The 24109-nt window shown below is 27.4% G+C and overlaps 1 protein-coding gene across 1 annotated transcript in view; it reads right to left on the reverse strand.

Annotated features, from left to right (window-relative positions):
* LOC135922288 (formin-like protein 2) overlaps nucleotides 1-22878 on the reverse strand; it is a 48777-nt gene extending 25899 nt beyond the window's left edge. The window contains exons 1-2 of the mRNA XM_065456693.1: nucleotides 22731-22878; nucleotides 13147-13230 (exon numbers count right to left, since the gene is read on the reverse strand). Of these exons, the coding sequence (XP_065312765.1) occupies nucleotides 13147-13230; nucleotides 22731-22793 (147 nt within the window). The 5' untranslated portion in view covers nucleotides 22794-22878. The remainder of the gene's footprint in view (nucleotides 1-13146; nucleotides 13231-22730) is intronic.
* Between the last annotated feature and the right edge of the window lie 1231 nt (nucleotides 22879-24109).

Genomic DNA, 24109 nt, shown 5'->3' on the forward strand with positions numbered 1-24109 from the left:
TAATATATTATATAAGTTGAGGAAGGAAAATAATTTATGCATAAATCAATAAAAGGGATCAACATCAATTAATAATGAAAGTACAGTATATGAAATATGAAATGTAATAAAAAAAAATAAGGACAAATAACTATCTCTCTGTAGATATACAAAATATAAAATTTATGGGCGTGAGAATAAGAAAGTTAATATTTTTTAATAAGGATAAAAAAGTAATGTATAAATAAGGAGACATAGACTTCGTTCAAAAGATATGACAAATGAATACCTCTCTCTATTGTGATAAATTAAATATATTTCCTGTGATTTTTTTTTGGAGTGGGGTTGTAGAAAAGTTAGCAATAGCTATAAGTTTCAATCAACATTTACTATTTAGGCGCAGATTTCTTAATGATAATTAATGTAAAGTTGAGAATGAGTGAGTGAAAGAGAACAAATTTAGGAATTTTGCAATTTTTTAAAATTAAGAATGCAAATTTTAATCATGCCGTGTGATTAGGCGATGAAAGTGCCAGACAAGATATAAAATTTTCTCTATCATTAATTAAACAAATTATGACAAATATAATAATATTTCTTCAATTAAAAATTCTGCAAAAATATGACGAACTTATAAGTCATAATATAACGATTAAAAGTATATCATTTTTTTTTAATTCGAGTTTTAAAAAGATGTAAAAAATGTAAAAAAAACAAAAGCAATTTTTTTCAAATCTTAAAATGAAAATGAAAACAGCGAAAAAAACCAAACAAAAACACGCTTAAAAATCATTCAAAAAAATTGCATTTTAATAAACGCAATTTAAAAAAATGAATAAGATAAGATTATAAGATATAAATAAAAAATCTTATTAAAAGAATTAGTCAACCCTCAAATATCAAGTAGCCGATGGGTCATTCCACGTCAAATCGACCAAAAAAACGTGATTTTCGGACGACCATCTTTAAAATAAACGAAACTTGGCATGATAGTTAATTATTTTGTATATTTTTGTAAATTCTAAATTTTAGAGTGCTAGCTCAACCAAATCCAAAGATATACGCCTTCAAAGTAGAGAATCGCATAATGCGTGATTTCTTAAATCTTGTTTTTCTTAAAAAATACTTAAGATAAAATTACAAATAATAAATCATTTTATAGCCCTTAAAATTTTACATTGGAAAATATTAAAAAAAATTAAAAAATTTTAGTTTTTGTATTTCCGATAAAAATAAAAAATTAACATTCCTGGGAAGGGATATTTTTTTGGTGTTGATACTCTCTAAAAATGTTTATTACCTTTATATTAAACTATTTAATGAAAAATCTCGATAGCCATTTTTTTTTTTTAATTTTATTAAAATTTTTATTTTTATAAATAAAAAAGAATAATATAGATGGCGTTATATTAATTTTAATAATAATATATTTAATTTAATAAAAATATGTTTTATATCGGTATTAAAATAAAAAAAAATCGATTAAATATAACCAGTATGATGTCTTGGGGCAATAAATAAGGAAGCGGCCCATACGGATATGGTTATTAGGACGCTATATTTTAAAATAAACATATAAAATTTCATATACAAACAATTATAAAATAAAATACCTCTTGTTTTAATCTTATCCCATTTTGCACTTATTAATAGAATTTCCTGAAGCGATAATTTATAGGTACGTCCTGTCACTGTTATAGGATCTACTATCGTTAATATTTGATTCATGGGCAACCATATCTTTTCCTCAATTGTAGGATAAAAGAAGGATGGTGATGGACCATGGGGATGTAAAAAGGAAATATATATCTCCTCAGTATTTTCATTCTTTTTCAGTACTGTGGCTAACCACCAAAAATCGTCATAAACACATGTTACGAATCCTTTAATATCAGCAAAACACAAATTATCGGCAAAAGACAAATCGGCATTTGAGATATTATTAATTTAAAGGCCTTTGCATATGAATATATTTTTGATCTAAGTTTACTTAAACTCAAAGGAAAAACAGCATGTATTTCCCGATTTCCTGGAATGGGACGAGCTAAATTGAATCTTTCTCGTAGTTTAATCTCTTCTAAATTGTATTGTTCGTTGGTTATATACGTAAAATTTACTGATGGCATATTTTGTTTTGCAAACTGATATAAATCAAATGGTGTTAAAATGTGTCCAGAACTGGTGCGCTGAAGGCTTGAACGTGCTGCTAATCTTTTTAATGTTCCGCCAAGGCCGTCACATGGACCTTTTCCATGAGATGTAGCTGAAAAATTTTCTGTTTTTATATTGAGCAGCCGATCAGTCAGAGCAGTAATAGATTTTACATGGCTTTTTGTTAAAATGATTGGTCAAAAATTTTATCATTTCAGTCTGGTATAAATGTACTGCAATAACATCATGTTGAAGTGACTCTGATATTACCACATAATTAAGGTTTTCTATATTGTTATTATTATTATAATATACTATCATAGGATGGATAGTGGCCTGATTATTATTCCAGTGAAATCCTTGAACAGCGTCTTGGATTACAAAGGCATAATTTTCAGAGAAATCACAAATTATCATAAATTCATTTTGTTGTAAAAAATGTTTAAGTTTTGAAATATATGATGACTGATTGGTAGCGATAAAGGAATAACGTAACATAGGTGGAATTTTTTCTAAAAAAAAAATAAAAATTCTTGAGAAGATTTTGTTATTGTTTCCAGATTACTTCTATCAGCAGACACCCACTGTTTAAAGGATATATAATCTATGTCATTTTGGGCAAATACAACATCTAATTGTTTTTTAATTGAGAATGTGCCTGGACAATAGTTACAATCTCCTAAATAACAAATAGGGAGTGCTGGATTGCATATTGTTTGAGCTAAAATATTTTTATAGTTATGTAATGGATATTCTGGCATAGCTAATAGTTTTGCCAAATTAGGATCTACTAATATAAAAATTTTGATGAATTACACAAACACACACTGTGTGTTCCACTGGCTCCAGCCAGAATACAATTTTTTGGCCGTAAATCTGCAAATTTAGAAAATCCAACTTTAATTATCGGGTACCTCTCTTTAAATCGTTCATATAATTCTTTTAAATTGTTTAAAATTAATCTTTTTTGAGACTGCTCTCTTTTCCCCTTGATAATTATGGATTTATAGTCTTTTTTCCCGGGCATCGCGCGACTTACTTCATCAGAAGAGTAAAATTTTTCTATAATATTCACGGTTTCTTGATCAATTGTTCGCCCAGGTTTTATATTGGGAGATGACATAAATCCTTTTAATTCTATTAGTTTTTTTGATTTTCTTACCAAGTAATTCGTGGCTTTGAACTCCATCTCAATTTTTTTAGAGGTCCAAGAAGGGGGCAATATAGTAAGAAGTTGATATTTTTTTTCCTTAGAAATAATTGGAATGATGTTTTAAATTTTGAAGAAGTTCGTCATTTTTATTATTTTGTATATCAAACTCAGGAAGGCTGCTTCTTAATATGTTTTGACTTAATGCTTTTGTTATTTTTTAAGTTTTTCTTGCAGATATTTCTTTTCTCCTATTCTTTTCTTTTTTATTGGGGATTGGCCTATTTCTTCTAGCGATACATTTATTATATCCAAAGTTGAACTGGATGCATAATGATTGGCCTATTGTTAATAAACCTTTGGATTTTTTAATCATCTTTAGTGTAACTAAATTTTATATATAATAAAAATAATCACGATATCCAATAATAAAAAAGATATTATATTAGTAAAAAATCCAGAATCTATAATTAAAAAGGTTTTAATCCATAATATAAACTTACCTTTTGTAGATTTTTTGAAATAGACTTATGGCCTTCTCTAATGAAGGGATTACTACACAGTGATTTCATTATTACAATTTTTTAAATTTAAAAAAAAATTTTAAGTCAAAAAAGAAATATTTTTTTAATCCTTATGTTCTTTTCAATGATTGATAATTAAATTTCCTATTTATCGATATAAAAATTTAATAGAAAGAAAGGAATGAAAAATAAAATAAGATGATAAAATCTTTAATTTCAAATAATAACGATAGTAGATCCAGAAGTGTGAAATATATACAAATTACGGCCTCAAGAATTTCTATTTAAGCGCAAAATGGATTGCGATAAATAGATATATTTTTATAATAGCTTGAATATAATTTTAAAATATCTTTATATGGGCCGCTTCCTCATTTATTGCCCCAGGACATCATACTGGTTATACTTATCTTTTGATTTTAATACCGATATAAAATTTATTATTATTAAATATAATATATTATTAATAAATTTAGTATAACGCCATCTATATTATCCTTTTATTTACAAAAATAATAAAAATTTTAATAAAATTAAAAAAACAAAAATGGCTATAGAGATTTTTTATTAAATAGTTTAATATAAAGGTAATAAACATTTTTAGAGAGTATCAACACCAAAAAAAATCCCTTCCCAGGAATGTTAATTTTTTATTTTTACCGGAAATACAAAAACACTTAAAAAATTTTAACTTTTTTTCAATATTTTCCAATGTAAAATTTAAGGGCTATAAAGTGATATATTATTTGTAATTCTATCTTAAGTATTTTTTAAGAAAAACAAGATATAAGAAATCACGCATTACGCGATTCTCAACTTTGAAGGCGTATATCTTTGGATCTGGTTGAGCTGGGGCTCTAAAATTTGGATTTTATTAACATTTACAACATAAATAACTAACATGCCAAGTTTCATTCATTTTTGAGATGGTCGGCCGAATCACTGGTCGATTTGTCATGGAATTACCCCGATATGGAATGTGAAATTGACGTTGAGTATCGTAAATACATGCAAATAATTTATGAGACTGGCAGATTTTGAATATTGATGATTCTAATTCATACCTTGATAAACATTTTGATATCTCTGGTGCGGTTGATAATATAAATTGCAATGTACCAACAGATCGAACTAATGTGAAAACCTTAAAATTAAATTGCCCTACCCAATGGCACGGCATATTAATAGTGCTAAAAAGTATTCGTGGCAACAAGAGTCAATAATGTCATAAATAAGGAAACAATTTTTAAAATTTTAATAATGAATGGGATCTGGTTAACCTTAAAATTAAATTGCCCTACCCAATGGCACGGCATATTAATAGTGCTAAAAAGTATTGGCAACAAGAGTCAATAATGTCATAAATAAGGAAACAATTTTTAAAATTTTAATAATGAATGGGATCTGGTTGACGAACTATTCACAACTAAATCCATTCTGTGTCTATAGAATTTCTTTCCTCATAAAATGGTTCAACAGTTTATTTATAGGTTTATCATTTCGAAATAAAGAAACAAATATATAAATCAACGAATCTGATAGCTCAGATATCATTTGACTAAAAGAATATATGCAAAAAAAGCTTGAATATATAGATTAATTACCGAACTGCAAGTAATTTATTTTATATAATTTTGTAAAATGATTTTATAAATAAAAATTTATTTAAAATATTTTGCACATTCCGAGATTTCAAAATCTTAAAATTGTTTCAAAATATTTGAATTCGAATTCTACAACATCATTACAATTTTTAATAACACATTTAAAACTTATGGAGCATGATAGAAATGCAGCGAGCGAGATTCAAATTGAAGATAGGCAAAAATCTAATTCACATATAGCCAAAATAGCTTGTAAACATACCCTTCCAATCTACGATTATAACATTATCCGTCTGAAGCAAAAATGTCATATTCTACTTGGACATCGTAATATACCATAAGAGGATGCCCTAACCTGGAAAAGAAAACGACTGGAACTTCCTTAGCCTTGCTATTAGCTAGGAAAGTTTTTTGTATTCCTGCAACTAATATATCTAGCGAAAGAATCTTTTCCATTGCTGGATTAATATCTAGAGCCAAAATAATCTTTTTATGCCCTACAGATCTCAAGGAAATTTTTATTCACGACAATTAAAATATTACTAAATTTGATTTCTAATTTTTTATTTCTTACTTAATATTTTTTTTTCCTTCAAAATTTATATCTAAATTTGTATTAATAAAAATCCATAGAATATTATTAATTTGATGTGTGATTCGCTTCCTAAGTAATTTCTTAGTATATTCGAAAAATGAGAATAACTAATTTATATAAGGATTTATGAATTAAACTAGATTAACAATGTTGGAACTAAGAGTGCATAAATAAATAATAAAAAAAATGTAATCTATTTTTTTTTAAATTTCAAATCATTTTATTTATTTTAAAATAGAATATATACACTAAATAATTAAGAATATATATATATTAAAAAAAACAAATAAGCATATATTAAAAATGAATTAAAAAATATATATGTATAAAAAAGAACTGAGAAAAAAATATTAAAAAAATAAAAAAAAGGGTACAAATCACCCTAGAGAAGAGTGAATGCTTAAAAAATTAAATCCTTCATTGGGGTCCCCTGAGATCTGTCTCATTTATTTTCCTATGATTTTAATGAAATTGAGGGCATCACTTCCAAACATGCCTGTATTGGTAACGATTGGTATGAACATGGTGTTGGTAAGGCCAGCATATTTGTTTTTCTTTAGGATTCATGCCTTTTCAATGGCAGAAAATGAGAGGTTGGACTTTGCTACAAAATCGACACAAGTATAGTCCCAAGGAGCGGGAGACCATTAGTCCAGGGAACGAGGGATATCCTATCGGGAAGTAGGCGTTTTCGCTTGAGAGGCCCACTGGTTCGAGAGTGTATGTAATATTAACTTTTTTGAGGGTAACTAGGAGAATGTTGTTGATAGCTTTATGACGCGATTATCGTCCATGGGAGAACTTGCAGTGCAAGGGATGGTAAGCTTTCGATTCAATGTGATGGACACAGTCGATACATGGAGGGAACTAAGGCATTACCCATGGCGGAGGGCTATGGAAATGCGTAACTGTTCACCTGTCAAGAGGAAGCCAAGGTTGGAACTGGGGATATTAAATTTATCTTAAAATATTAAGCACCGCCGATTCATAAGTCGGTGGCTAATCCTGCGCGCCGATAAAATTTTAAAGAAAACCGCCGCCGACTTTTGAGAAATCGGCGCACTCATAGGACCTGGGTAAAATATATTACTATATTTTATAGGTCCAATATAAAATGATAGCATCATGAAAAAATGAATATACTATAAATCACAGGACAAAATTATGAAAAATAAAACTAAGGGATAACGCTTGTCTTAGAAGTTAGTAATAGCTCGGCGACTTAAAAAATCATGAACATTGGGTGGGTTAAAAATATTTTAAAAAGGTTTTTCGGGCAAATTGAAAATATAATTTTTAAACATTGGAAAAGCCTAAAAAATTTAAATGGGTGAAAGGGCGAATTTTATTTTAAAAACCATGAGGGAATGTTAAAGTTTTTAAACAATGACGGGCGGAAAAATAACCCAGCCCATTGCATACCTTTGGGTTGACTTACATTCGATTTAAACAATATTATTACTGGAAAGTAGATAATATTTTTCTTCTCTTAGAACTAATTTTAACACTGCTAGGCGGCTATAGGCAGAAAATATTCTGACCCCTCGGATTAGAAAAATTTATATATCACGTATTTCATGAGGGTTAAGTAACATTAAAAATATGGGATTAGAAAAAGCGTTAACTTTAAGAAAATTATAAACAACTGGTATGCTATTATTGTTGCTATTGCTATTTTCCCCTTATATAACAAAATGATTTAGTTACATTTTTTCTTTTCTTTTCATTATTTAAAAATAATATAATAATTAAAGCCCAAATAGAAAAAGTAAATAAAAAAAATATATCTATGTATATAATAAATATAAAAAACAGATGGGCTATCATGTTTTTTTAATGTGTTAATAAAAATATTATTTAAGAAATGAAGAAGATAGTTTTACTTTATCTATAATATAAAAAATCTTTTAAAAAGAATTGCAGATTAGCTTTTACCAAAAAATACCTCTCATAATAAAAACAAAAATATAAAAGTAGTTTAAGCTAAAAAAAAAAAGCATACCAATTTTTTAGAGTATTGCGAGAACATTTTGCAAGTATTCTAAATAGCATTTGCCTGATTATCAGCCTAAAAACATTTCTAAAACTTTGACCAGATCCAAATAAATATTTTAAAAGATATTTCCAGCCCGAAAATTCTTTTTCCGGCGGTCGGAACCAGAGTTGTTAAAGTAGCACGCTATCTTTTTTGGTAGCGATAGCTAATAGCGAGCTATTTTTTTCCCATTATTAATTTTTTTAGCGCGCTCCTTTTTGTGAAATTAGCTAAGTAGCGCGCTCCTTTTTGTAAAAGTAGCTAAGTTGCGCGCTAAGTACTTTTTAAAAATATAAAGAATATAACTATATACATGAAAATTTAAATATCATAATTATAATTTTTATGATTTATTTAATTTTGTAATTGAAATTTATATTTTCAATTTGTATTATAAAAACCTAAATCAAATCATCTGGTGTAAATTATTTAAAATGTCATCATAAATGGATATCCAAATTGATGTATGAGTCAGACAATGATGATATTAATGAAATGGAAGGTACCCTGGAAGAAAATGTTCTTGATAACAATAATACACATTTTTCATTACCAAAATTTGAAAAATATTTTCAAATTAATGTAAAAACAAAAGGTGGCTAAAATTTATTTGTTTAAAATGTAAAAAAATATATCCTTAAATAAATCTAGTAGCAATAACTTCAAAAAACAATTTTTAAATTCTAATAGTATTTATTTTATAAGAATGTTCATGCCAACAGATTTAAAGAGATAGAAAAACATTAATAATTTTAGTATAGGAGAAACTACGTCCAAAAAGGCCAATTCAAGCTAAATTGATTAATAATATATAATATTGCACATGTCAATATTTCAGATACTAACTTATAAAGTCATTGTCGATTTTATAATTGATATAGCTCAGCCAATGTCCTAGATTGATAATGCATCATTTATCATGATGATTAAAACTATCCCCTAATACAACAATTTTATGTCATCAGAAACTAATGAAGATAGCAGATAGTTTTGAAGTGATGATAGATGCTCTAATAGCAGAGTTGTCAGAGATATCTTATATATATACTAGTCCCATATCAAACAGAGATGCCCTAATTTAAAACTACAAAAATGACTTACACTGATAATTTTGTTGAAATAAAGGATATAAATATAATAGAAAATCTTCTGGACGCGTTTTTTATATCTAAAAATTAATGTTGTTAACTCGATTTGAGCCGATTTTCAAAAACGGCTTACTCAATATTTAAAAAAAATAACGTAAGCCTGAAGAATTTTGCTCATAGATGGCACAAAGGTTTGAACATCTATTAGCGAAATCTCAAGGCCTTGGCAATATCTTTCTGGCTAAAATATTGAGTTAGTTGTTTTTAAAAAACGGCTCAAATCGAGCCATTTAAAAACACTACTAAAAATACTAAAATGAGTATCTTTGATAATTTTTCTTATATTAAAAATATGTATATAATATTAAATACTGTTGCCCTCAAGTGATAGTGTTGAGAGATTATTTAGTTAGGCGAAACTTATACTTTCTGATCGTCGCTCTAGGCTTGGGAATGATAGTATAGAAATGATTTTATTATTGAAATACAACAAAATAAATAAAAAATGAATATTACCATAAATAGTTATTTTTATTACATAAATTATAGTCTTTTACATAAAATTTTTTATAATCAAAACTAAGTGTATTTAAATATTTATAAATGTTGATTTTTATGTATTATATATTATGCAATTACATAAGCAAAAAATAAAACAAATTTATTTCTAATTTTTTTTTTAAAAAAAGTAGCCAAAGCTACTTAAATAGTAGCTAATAGCGCGCTACTTTTTTGATGAGTAGAGAATGCGGTAGTGCGCTACTTTTTTGACAAAAAGCGATAGCGCGCTACTTTTTTGACAAAAAAGCGATAGCGCGCTACTTTTTTGACCAAAAAGCGATAGCGCGCTACTTTTTTGACAAAAAAGCGATAGCGCGCTACTTTTAAAAGTAAGTTTAACAACTTGGTCGGAACTCCTATCATTACTGAGAAAATAGTTAAACTATTTCGATTTAATTTAAAATAATATTAAATTAATATTTTATTAGTCAATTGAAAAACAATATTTATAAAATATAATTAAAAAATTTAAAAGATACGAACTAGTGTTGTTAAATGGCTCTATTTGAGCCGATTTTTAAAAACGGCTAGCTCAATATTTTAGCCAGAAAAATATTTCTTAAGCCTAGAGTAGAGATTTCGCTAATAGATATATGCCAAGCTTTTGTGCAATCCGTGAGCAAAATCTTCAGGCTTGTGTAATATTTTTATGAATAAAATATTAAGTTGGACGTTCTTAAAAATTGGCCTAAATCAAGTTAACAATTACTACCAGATAATATCGGTTCTGAGAAACCAATTAAATCGAATGTTTTTTTAAAATAAACAAGGTCTGAGAAAAGAAAAAAAGTTTTGAAAAGATGTCTAGAATTTAAAAACATTTTTATACACAGGTTTAAGTAAACATTATCAATTAATCATAATTTTATGTTCATGTGGTCGTCGGACAAACTAAATTTTTTTGTCAAAAAAAAATGTGCACCCGACGGCCTGAAAATTCCAAAAACAAAGCTTGACAAAAAAGAAAATGTAGCTTTAAGCGTTTTGTTAGCCATTATTTGTAATTTTAATATATTTCATTTAAATGGAGTTGATCTATAAGTCCTGGGATGGTATTTAGAGAAAATTTAAAATATATTACGTTTCTGACCGAAGCCATAAATTATTTGTTTAAATCCTAAGGAAATTGTTGATCATCTGAAATTTCTTTAAGTCATAAAAAAAACATAATAAAATCTCCTTCGTATCAAAAAGTTATTTTTTTAGTTAAAAAATGAAAAACAAAACAATTACCCTTTTTTTAAATATAAAAAAATATTATTAATTGCAGCAGGATGATGAGCTAGTTTAATTATTAATTTTTTTTAAAAGTAATTTTGAAAGATTAAAATTAAAATGACTTGATTAGATTTTCTTTTAAAAATAAAATACACAATTAAAATTTATGTATAAAAGAAAAGCATAAAAACAGGAATCGGATTTAAATTTTTCAACAAAAGCGAACTATCTGATTAAAAATAAATATTTCACTTATTAATTTGTAAGTTAAAGGAGGGGAAAAAAAGATTTTTTTTACTTTTTAGAAAAGAAGTCTGAGATTATAGTATAAAAAATTTTTATTACAAAGGTATAATAAAATCCATAGAAACGTGAGAACCTAAGAAGAAACCCTGCATAAATGTAAAATCTTAAATTAAACGGAACTCGAAATCAAAAAGAGCGGAAAAACTTTCTATGATTATACTGGCAAATAATAAATTAATGGGAGAGAAATTGACCCGAGACCGAAAATGTACAAAATGGTGAGGCCCCATCCCCTCTATCCAGTATGAGATGTTACTATGGCAATAATGTTTAAAATAAACAACCGCCATTTTTTAAATTAATAATAAATGTTCTCCATTTTTTTCGTACATAAAAAATAGATATTTTTAATTATGGTGTCACTGTCATGTCATCTTTTTAAGAGTATGAATAAAATAACGACTTGTTATTTTTTCGTACTCTTAAAAAGAAATCATCCTTCCTAGTTCCTAGCTATAAGAATACAAATAATAACAAAATGTGAATAAATGAAATTTAAAAATCATAACCACGAAACCATTGGTGGCAAAATAAAACTATAAACTACTTATCCTAATTCTTGTTTAAAAAATATGTAAATTCGATTTTATTTCATCTATAAATATTAAAATCTGATTTGGTGTTACTCCTGTAACCATTGTATTGGTTTAAAAATTAGCAAGTCTAATATTGACACAAAAATAATCATGTAATAACAAACAAGCGATTAGGAAAGTAGGTTGAAACAAGATTGAAAAATAATTATTTTCTAGGTCTCCTTTTGAAACAATGGCAATATTATTGGTATTTTTATTAAAATTATATAATCATCTGCTAAATCATTACAATGTATAAACCACCTGTAATTTTAATATTTAAATGGCTGTTTTTTCCAATTCGTCTATTGAAATTCCTCCAGATCAAAAGAAGGTATATATATGATGATTAGAAACTTTAACAAATCGTAGTTGTTTATAGAATTGATTTATTTTATTTCAATATTATCGATTATAGTTAATTGAATGATCGAATTTTTGTTAGATGAAAGATGAGATGCCGCTGCGGGCTTTGCCTGAATATTCAAAACTAAGAGTGAAATAAATTGGCTGAGTAGACGGATTTGCCATTTTCATTAAAGCGAGAATCAACTTTACTAAAAATATTGGCCCATTTGTGTTCTTGAATGGATTAAATTTGAATATCTTTTTCATTCATTTCATTAATTGAGTTTTCCCTCTCCACAATGCCTAATAACAAGTACATAAAATCATGATAAATTTTCATGGTGTTTAGAAATTTTAATATATGGAAACCAGCACATTAACAGTAGCGTCACTGAGGGAGGGGTGGATGACTAAGTCCGTCATAATTTTGGAGCCTCAAAAATATAAACTTTGAAGCTGCTTCAAATATTAGTGGTGTTCCGTCGTATTAAAAAATTTACATCTATATTTTTTCTAAATTAAAGAAAAATGAGCCTTCATTGACTATCTTAACTGTCATAGGTGCTCCTAGCATCTTTAAATCATAAAATCATTAAATTATTTTTTAGGGATAATTATATCATTATTTTCTAAGGTTTAAAATAACAATTTCATTTTCTTAATAACATCCATACATTTTATTCGTATATTCATTTCAATTTATATGTATTAATTAAACGTTTATGTCAAGATAGTACATATGATAATGCGTTAAATGCATTCATTTATTATTACAATCGGTTATTCAGATGTGGGATAAGAAAAAAACCTCGACCCCTCAATACAGGCAAAATTTGGAATTCCGCTATTTAATAAATTAAATTATTTTAAAAAAAGCTAAGGTATTGAATCTGATTACGCCTATTTACATAAATATAAAACATATGTTAGGCCTACAAAAATATATTAAATTCACATCTACTACGATATCCTAGTTTGAGATATGCCTAAAAATAAAATGAAACTAGCAAACCTGATCGCAAATCAAATCCCATTTCTTCTCGTCGTCATATTGTTTTAACAAACGTGCTTTGTCGGGGGGCAGATCCATCGAGTTCTGCATAAAAATTATTGAATAAAATGATAAGGCTCATCATATTAAATTTATAAAATATCGAAAAACCCAATTAAAAATATTCTGTATTTTTATGATCTAAAAATAAAATCCAGTTCAGGAAGGTTCAAGGTAGTTTGAATTTTATAGAAATTTTCTTTGAGAAGAGGAAAAAAAACAAGCATTCTTTTATAATAAAAAAATATCATAGGCATGATTGCCAGTTCATTTTGCCCATAATTCTCGTGATTTCATGCTTACAATTCATTATTAGTTTTCTCACACCTCACTCTTTTAGGTTTATTTGAGCAGATTGGAAAAATAACTCGTATTCTCACTTATCTCACATTTTTGTTAAATAGTTTGTTAATAGACCTAACAACAAATCATATTAACATTATATCGTAACCCTTAGAAAAATGTCCCGAGTTTGACTAACTGGAAAAAATTGTTATTAATTGCCAAATACCAAATATAAATTTTTTTGATGAATATGAAAATATTTATTCTAATTATGAGGACAAATTAAATTATCCGAAAAACCAATGCTCAAGAAAAATGAATAGATTTTCTCAAATAATAACTTTCCACTTTTAGATGATGCAATTATATTATCACTTCCACTCAAATCATCATCAGAAAAAATATTAAGTCGAATGCCCGTGGATTGAATAAAAATCGGCGTTCATCTTTATTTGAGTTGTCTTCAAATATTGACGGCTATCTTTATAAATTAATATTAAAAAATGAGTAAAAAGAAAGACTTTTGGCGTCTAAGGACGAAAATAAATTTGGCGACCCTTTAAACACACCTAATTTAGAAAACTTCATCCAAAATGGGATTAGTGAATAAGCAGCTTTGAATATGAAATAGGTAATATTAATAGTGATGTGTAAACATTTTTATAAGAAATTTTGTGTTCGTTCATTAGCAAAAATTGAATATGTTTGACGTTCTAAAAATAAAACGCGCTCAAATTTATAAATGACTTCAATCGAATCTATAAATAATATGTTTTTTATAAATAAAAATCAAATGAATAAACCAAGATAGCCGTTGGATCAAATATTTTATTTTGTATATAAAATATAGAAAATAGCATATAAAATTTTTTTAAAAAAACAACGATATTATGTTTTAAACACGGTTGGATTACAATTCCTTTTTTGTAATTAGTAACTGTAATTGATTCCCCTTAATTATAAATAATTACATTTTTCAGGCATGAATTAGCAGTTATAATTCATAATTACATATATAATTCCTTCTATAATTTAATTAATTTTTATGAAAACGCTAATAACTGCAATGATTCATTCATATTTTTAAATTTAAACACTATATTTTTGACGAAAACATAATGAGTAATTGCGAATCTTTAACTTTTATCTTGGACTCTGATGATAACTCCGATAATTGCTCTTTAAATACAATTTTATATTCAGTAGAAGATAATAAACCCATAAGCACTGCTTGTGCACTCAACGATAATCGTAAAGGGCCACAATAACCCAGTTTTCCTAAAGCATATGAAGAAATATAAATATTAACTTTTATTCCTAATTTTAATCATTTAAAAATCATTAAAAGCAAATATTTGACAAACTTTACCAGAATTTTTAAGTCATCCATAATAAGTCATTAAGTGGCTAATGATCTAATTTTAAATCGTCTTCATCGGCACCTGTAGAAAGAGTATTTAGCTTTGCAACTTGGCTAAATAGGTATTATAGATCAGGTTTACGAATTGCTTGAGAATAAGATACTTTTTTTAATAAAGTTTTCTATTAAAATGTCTAATAATCGATTCAAAAATTTTCATCAGATGAGTAAGAGAGCTCCGTACCTAAAACGCGTTTGACAGTAACTGAAAATAACATTGCAATTAATATTTAATGAATAAGAATTATATTTAAGAAAATTCGTCCACTAATTCATCCTAAAAATTAAGAATTTTGTTGTGTGAAGCTTTCTCTTTCTAAAGTTTTCTAATGACTTCTTTAAATATGACATAAGTTTGTTTTTATTAGTACGTATTGTGGAAGCCTTATCCAAGGTAATCTAAGTATAATACCGACTGTATTATATTTCTAAAATTAATTATAAATGTAAAATTACCATTTCAAATCAGAGTAGAAATCAAAAATAAAGGGATTCTGGAAATATCTAAAGAAGACAGCTGTTGACATTATTTGAAACTGAATGAATGTAAAAAACGAACGTGTCGTCAAAAAAATGAATACATTCACGTTTTAGATTCGTTTAAAATAAAAGGAACGTCATTTACCATGTTTTTTCAAAAAGAACTAATTTTACTCATAAACCTGCAATTACACCATATTTATGCAATATAATGTAATATAATAAAGTAAAATAAAATATAAATAATTTGTAATAAATTACTGAATTTAATTTAATATTAAGCATAATTTATGCAATATTTTAATTTTAATTTACTTTCAAATACATAAGAAACAAGATACGGCCCTTAAAATAGTCTAATTTTGGCGGTTCTATGAGGCTGCCCCATCAGCTCTCCGGTTTGTAGGAGCTTTTAGCACCCTACAGATTATTTACATTATTTACCTCATAAAATTACACAAGGGTTTGAAAACTAAATTTTTCTCTAATTCCAAGCCTAAAATTCCGACCTCTGCAGGTTTTTTGGGTGAAATCTTTTGCCCCTTTATTTAGCCGATAATAATAACTAGCAGAAACACAATTATCATTATAATTACATTTTCATGTTTCTTATCTAAAAAAATTTTTTTTTATTTAGCAATTTATTTCAAAAATTAATAAAACGAATATCATCAAAGGGAAACGGGACTAAGACAGAACTATAACAACTCATCTAAATAAATTATATGATTGCAAATTTATTTGATTTTAAAAAAATTATGTATCATGTATAAGCTCAAAAAAAAATAAAAAATACTTAAATTATAAAAAAAAAATTTATCGATTTTATTTTCTGGAAGGAAAACTTAATGTGATTAATATATTTTTTTAAATGAATTGCATACTAAAGTTTTGTTGCTGATGAAAATTTTCATATTTCACCACTAAATATATTATTGTAATAATACATATATAGTTGGAGGATCCCCCCCCTTCGGAAATTGCCTATTATCGTATATATATATCATTTTAAGTTAATAAAAATCCCCTACCCTACACCACCACCACCCCAAATGTATACAATATATCGCAAAAAAGAAAAATTTGAAGGAAAAATTAGTAAAAGTTAATAACTTTAAATTAAAATTTATATTAATTTAGAGAGAAAAAAAATACTTTTATAATAAAAGAGTGAAAACCCAAAATTTGTATATATATTTAATATAGCCAAAGGCCTATAATAAATGTACCTAAAACTTCAATAAAATTTATGGGGAAAACCGCAAGTAATAGCCGCCCCCTAACAAATTAATTACTATACCTATGTATTATTGTGATCTTTAAAAAGATCTATGGATATAAATCAGACAATTACTGGTTTTGGTTCAGAAAAAAATAAAGATTTGGTTTGTAAAAGTATAATATTGGTACAGTTTAAAGCTTTAAAAACTGGTTCAAATTATTTTGAATATAAACTTATTAGAATTATGTTTTTTCATATTTTTTCATTATTGCACAAAAATAACTAATTTATAAATTAGAGCAACTATACAATATTCATTATATAAGTAATTATTAAAATTACTTTCATAAAAACATATAATATTGAGCCATACAATGAAATATTTTAAAGATTTACATTTATCAAACAATATCTTTAATGTAAGGAAGAATAAATTCGATTGTTGAGAATATTTCTATATGCTAATTTAAGTAGCTGGCACTGTCAAGTAGCGATATACGAACATCAAAATGGCAATAATTACTAATCAGTCAAATTGATTGATAATAATATTTAAAACAGTTAGTAGTTAAAAAATCCATGGGTCATAGGTTAGAGGTTAAGTACAAGTAAAGTTAGTAAAAATTTTAATGGATTAAGTTTGATTTGAGTTTAGTTAATAATAATGGTTCAGTGGTTTACTTAATTCATAAGACTAAAAAGAAAATAATATTTTAGATGGTTATAAATATTGGTAATAATTTATATTTTTGGCAGAGGTTAGACCGAGCCTAAACCAAAAAAGCTAGGGTTTTGAAAATATCTGAACCAGAACCGAACTAGAACCCTTTTTTAAAATTGTAAAACCCGAAATACAAAATTTTTGAACACGGGTTCAATCAGATCCAATGAATTTTATATTTTAATATTTTCAATTTATTTAAATATAAACGATATAAATCCTTAAGGTTAGCGTTGAAAGATCTTTTTCACATTTGAAATTCATTCTTTCACTGCAAAGATTGAGGGAGCGAATAACACTTGGAAGATATTATGCTAATATGTTTAAATAAATTTTTTTAAATTTATACATTACTATGCTTTGTATTTTTTAATATATTTTGCTTATAAACAAAATAAAGATTTTATTTTTTATACCAGTCTAGTTTTTTAATTATGATTTAAATAGATATATAAAAAAAAAATTATATAAAATTCAAATATTACTAAACCCAAGATGAACACGAAACAAAACCCGGTTCAAAAATATTCTTCTAAACCAAATCCAATTAATTTTTTTTACATTAAACCGAACCCATTTAATTTTTTTATTGAGTTCGAGCCCCTGATTTTTAGAATGTAAACAATTTAATAAATTGTTTAAATATGTTTAAATATAGACAATAATATTTGCAATAGGAACGGTGTCGGCATCATCCTCAGTCAAGATCTAACCTCCTCAGTTGTAGAAGTCAACAGGATCTCTGATAGACTAATGAAGATAAAACTCTGCATTGGTCAATCAATACTACACATCCTATCAGTATATGCTCCTCAAACGGGTTGCAAGGAAGAAGAGAAAGATGATTTTAGAGCTATCCTTGATGAAGCCGTAATGGAAATCCCTAAGGATGACCTAGTCATAATTGGTGGTGACTTAAATGCGCATGTGGGGAAAGCAAGAGATAGCTACAAAAGGCATCATGGTGGTTTTGGATACGGAGAAAGAAATGATGAAGGAGAGCACGTACTGAAATTTGCGCAAGCCTTCGACCTTGCCTTAACCAACACCTACTATAGGAAAAAAGACAGTCATTTAATAACATATGAAAGTGGTACTAGGAAAACACAGATAGATTACATGCTAATCTCTCGCAGAAGATTAAAAGATGTAATAGACTGCAAAGTCATCCCAGGAGAAGATATCGCCGCGCAACAAAAGCTACTAATCATGGATTTACAAATCTCAAATAAATCCACTCAAAATAAGATAAAACTGGAACCATGCATCAAATGGGGCAAATTAAAAACAATGACAGATGCCTTTGCAATCAATGCAAACATTGAAACAATAAATTGCTCACAAGTCAGTGAAAAAATATGGACAGACCTTTCATCCAGATTAATAGACACTGCAAAATCGACGCTAGGCTTGACAAGAGGAGGCAACAAATCACACAAAGAACTATGGTGGTGGAATCAAGAGGTACAAACCACTATACAGGAGAAAAAAGCCCTTTATAAAATATGGTACAAATCCAAAAATGCAGATGACAAGTCAAGATACAAAAAATCCAAGAGATTAGCTACAAAGGCGGTGGCTAGGGCCAAATCTATGGCATACGATGACATGTACGAAGATCTACATACCAAAGAAGGGCAAAATAAAATATACAGATTAGCCAAACAGCGAGAAAAGAACTCTAGGGATATAAACGGAGCTCCGAAAGTAATCAAAAATAAAGATGGGAAATTGATAATAAAGGAAAAAGAAATAATGAATAGATGGAAAGAATATTTTCAGGAGCTTCTCAACTTTAATTCCCATATATTGCATCTCGACGAACACTCCCCTTGTCAAAACCTTGTACAACCTATAACAGAACAAGAAATAATCACATGCCTCAAGCATATGAAAAACAACAAAGCTAGGGGTCCAGACGATATTCCAATAGAAAGCCTTAAAGCACTAGGAGATGATGGAATACATCTCCTCACAAATCTGTACAATAAAATACTTGGAAATGAAGAGGTCCCCCAAAAATGAAGGCAGAGCTATCTAGTTCCTATCTTCAAAAATAAAGGGGATCCACACAATTGTCAAAATTACAGGGGCATAAAACTAATGTCACACTGTCTAAAACTATACGAAAAAATAATAGAAAAAAGATTAAGAGATATAATCGAAATAGGAGAGACACAGTTTGGCTCTATGCCTGGAAGATCAACAACCGATGCTATCCATGCAATTAGGCAAATGAGTGAAAAATACAGGGAAAAGAACAAAAAGCTACACATGGTCTTTCTCGATCTAGAAAAGGCCTTCGATAGAATCCCAAGAAAACTTATCTGGTGGGCGCTACGCCACAAAAAAGTTCCCGAAAAATATATAAGAATAATACAGGATATGTATATGGGACATACAACAATGGTCCGTAGCACAACAGGTACTTCAGCAGGCTTCACAATAGCCGAAGGAGTTCATCAAGGGTCGGCTCTCAGCCCACTTCTCTTCATTACAGTAATAGATGTATTAGCACAGTCTATACCTCAAACAGTCCCGTGGAATATGATATTTGCAGATGATATTGTGATACTTGCCGAATCCAAGGATGAAATGAAAGAAAGGTTAGTGAATTGGATAAATATCCTAGAAACGCACGGATTAAAAGTAAATAGAGAAAAGACGGAGTATATGGTGATAGGAGGAGATGAAACGGAGAGTATTGATATAAATGATTGGCAGATATCCGCAATTGAAAGCTGCAAATATTTGGGCTCCACTATACAAACAAACGGCACAATAGAAAAAGAGATAAAGAATAAGATTAATCAAGGGTGGTTAAAGTGGAGATCTTTATCTGGAGTGCTATTTGACAAAAGAATCCCACACAAATTAAAAGGAAAAATTTACAGTTCCATAGTACAACCAACTATTCTATATAGTTCGGAAACATGGCCAACCAAAGAATCAGACGAGAGAAGTCTACAAACTATGGAGATGAGAATGCTGAGGATGATTGCTGGGGTAACAAGAAAGGATAAGGTGCGCAGTACAAGAATACTAAATAGTTTAAAGGTAGTGCCCATTAAGACTAAGTTAATGGTAAACAGACTTAGGTGGTATGGGCACACAATGAGAAGGCCTATGAACTACATAGGAAATAAAGTTGAAAGATTGGAAGTGATGGGCAAACGTAAAAGAGGAAGGCCAAAACTTCAATGGGGTCATAAAGTTAGAGCCAATATAAAGAAGTATAAAATAGATAAAAGAGATTGTACGAATAACATAAAGTGGAGAGAGATGTTGAAGGAGCTTACCACCAGAAAAGGTGAAAGCTAAAGAGAAAAAAAAAAAAATAGACAATAATATTTAATTAAGAGGTATTTTATAAACAATTAAATAAAACATTATTTAAGTTCAATGTTCTATCAGTAGCATCAGAAGTGAGGAGCAAATAGCCAGATGTCAATACCCTTAAATTATAACTAACATTAAAAATTTTATTCACAATTTCATGATTGCGCTGATGTGAGGATTGGTTTTCTTTCAGAAACTTCTTGGGGGGGGGGGGAAACAATTATTAAATTTTAATTCATCATTAACGATTAAATGTAAATGAAAATACAACAAAATTTTAGAAAAATATTATTTAATTTATACAAATTAATAAACAACTTGTAATAACCTGAGCATAATTATTTGTTATATTTTTTGTGGAGAAATCCAAGAAAATTTAATAAGAATCATTAATTCTTTCTGCTGAAATTAATACTAATTGTATTTTATTTAAAGCAACTTGATGAAAATAATTTATCGAATATAATAAGACAGGCATATGATGCAAACGTCATTTCTGGCCAAAATGGAGGAGTACAAACCTGGCTTCAAAAAAAAATTAATAAAAAAGTGCCTTATATACATTGCTACAACCACAAGTTCCATCTTGTAGCTCAAAATTAGTATAATAATATTGTTATCATTTCTAATTTTTTAATCTATCAAATGTATTGTATAATTATTTTAGGCATTTTAATTTATTCTGTAAATATACAGCCCAGACTCTTAAGAAACTTATAGAGAAGAGGAGGACTGATCATTTAAATATCTCGCATCATTTATAAGAATTTTGAGGCTATTGAAGTATTATTTTACTTTTCTAATAGAACTCATAGTCCAAGCCTCTGGTTAACTCAATGCATTAATATAAATTACATTTGGCTATTTTAATTTATAAGACATTAATAACAATAGATCAACTAAATAATTACCTAAGGTCAGTAGGTACTAATATAGTGGATGCTAAAAATTGTATTGATTCCACAATTAATATATTAAAAAATAGAAAAAGTGATAATTCTTTTGATTTGATAAGAATTAAGGCTGAGAAACTTTTAATAAAATTTAATTTCATCCCTCAAAAATTATCAAGGGAATGTAAAATGCTTACAAATCATTTAGTCAATACCAAAATGAAATTTGATTGTGAAAAGGACTTTTAGAGTTCTTAACAAAAAATTATTGATTACTTTGTAGATCATTTTTTAGATAGATTTACACTATATGATTATAATTTTCCATCATGCTGTAATACTTTGTCCCCTTTGACTCTCATTATTTTATATCAGATAAATGACCCTATTAGAATCATTATAAAACTTAAATATAGATATTGTTAAATCATTAAATGAAGATAGCTAAATGATTATAGCTGCAGAAGTTAAGAAACATAATTTTGAAAATATTGTAAATTTTATGTATATAAATATTATATTACATTTAAAGAAGTGTATAAATGCTACTCAGCAGCTATCATCGTAAATCAATGGCTTTTTGTGAGGTCTCATTATCTACAATAAAGAGAGTTCTATGGAACAGTAGAGAATTGATGAAAGATTGACATAAACAAAATTTAGCATTTATGGCTTATGGAAAATAATAATATTTATGTTAAATTTAAAAATCATTATTTACAAATTTGTAATAAAAATAGCAAAAAAATTCTACGAGGGACTATTTGTTAAAATAATGCCCCCCCCCCTAAATAAATGGTTGGCCCCCTAGATGGAAAATTCTGGCTATGGCCCTGCATACTTTCAAGACTTAAATAAATACTCTCATTTGTTTCATATAAATATAAGTGATTATTCATTTTTTAAAATATTACATCATAATTTTTTTTATTTGGGTATTAATATTTATCTTAATAGCTGACCCCCCCCCCCTCCCAAAAAAAAGAAGTTTATATGTAAATAAAAAATAATGGAAATGATTCATTTTTAAGGGAATGTAATTATTAAATTTGTGATTTTTATTTAGAATGTATATTTTTAAAAAGTATGAAATGGAAATATTATATAGAATTAAAAAGATTAACTAGCCAGGTCAAACAATTATATATATAGTATATTTATATAGAAAAATATGATTTTAATTACCAAAACTTGCGTGAATCTTCTTTCTAACTCAAATCTATCAGGAATAAGAATTTTATTTTCCATGTTATAATTATAAGGAATATATAAAAGTTTTAAATTTGATTAATCACATGTTATTTTAAATTATTTTTAATCCCATGTACGCCTTTTAAAATAATAATAATAATCAATATATGAATGAATGGCTTCATTTATTGAAATATCTTTTACATAGATTGGCTTTACTATTGAGTATACGTTATAAGATATAGACAAAACATTTTTTTTTGACGGGTTCTGTGAAGTCTAAACAAAAATAATTTTCTGAAAAACTCTTATTTATCACCAACCATCGAATATTTTTATGTACCATGCATATATTGAGATTGAGGCGCTTAACCAAAGTAGGAGAGACCAGCTCACCATCGCAAATTTGACTGTTCTCGTAAATATCATTTTATGCTAATAAAAAATTTTCCCTTACACACCTCCACTCCCATAGAATATATCACTACAAAGAAGAATTTAATAGAATAATTATCAAAAGTTAATAACTTTTTAATAAGATAGTTATTATAAATGAAAAATAAATTTGATTGTAAAATATCTAATAAAAGCTAGTTATTAATATGGAAATTACATGTACGATTGCATTATAATACAGTGATAGGTAATATTGATATAATGTGGAAATATATGTATGAATATATGCTTATATATTATTGATATATTATGAATTTAGTATATTCTTTAATTAGATATGTTTGATGATTATATATGTATAATAGAATATTGGGTAATGTGCAATTACCCAACATGAATTATATGTATTAATATTCATTTTTTATATATTGAATAACCGTTGGTTTGAATAATAGCCAGTAGAGTCACTAGGAGGAGGAGCTCAAGCCCCAAAAATATTTGAAGAGTTAAAAATTTCTTTTATACCTCTAAAAAAAGGTAAGTTAAAAATAAAATAAAAAATGAATAATGTTAGGTAAAAATAAAGGTAATTTTGAAAATAATTTTAAGAATTTTTGAGCCCCTTGTGATTGTTTAGGCTAGTGACGTCCCTGATAATAACCAAACTCAAGGAATCTGCAACTCAAGGAAATTTTTTAATCAGATGAAATGTATAAAATGTTAAACAAGTAAGTAGGATTAAAGGTTAGAAAAACATGGGTTAGGGTTATTTAAAGGTTTAAAAGACATGGGTTAATGGTAAAGTATATTAAAGAGTGTTCTTAATAAAATTTAATTATTTTTATTAATATCTTATCAAATCTGGCAGGTGAAAATAATTTCCTTGAGTTGGACCCAAATCGTTTGTTTGGTGTGAATAAATGAATTTGTTATGTGATATAAAATAGTCTTAGAATAGGAATATTTTTTTAACTTAA

The sequence above is a fragment of the Gordionus sp. m RMFG-2023 genome, chromosome 1 (assembly GCF_954871325.1).
Source record: "Gordionus sp. m RMFG-2023 chromosome 1, tfGorSpeb1-WG-v2, whole genome shotgun sequence".
Lineage (NCBI taxonomy): Eukaryota > Metazoa > Nematomorpha > Gordioida > Chordodea > Parachordodidae > Gordionus > Gordionus sp. m RMFG-2023.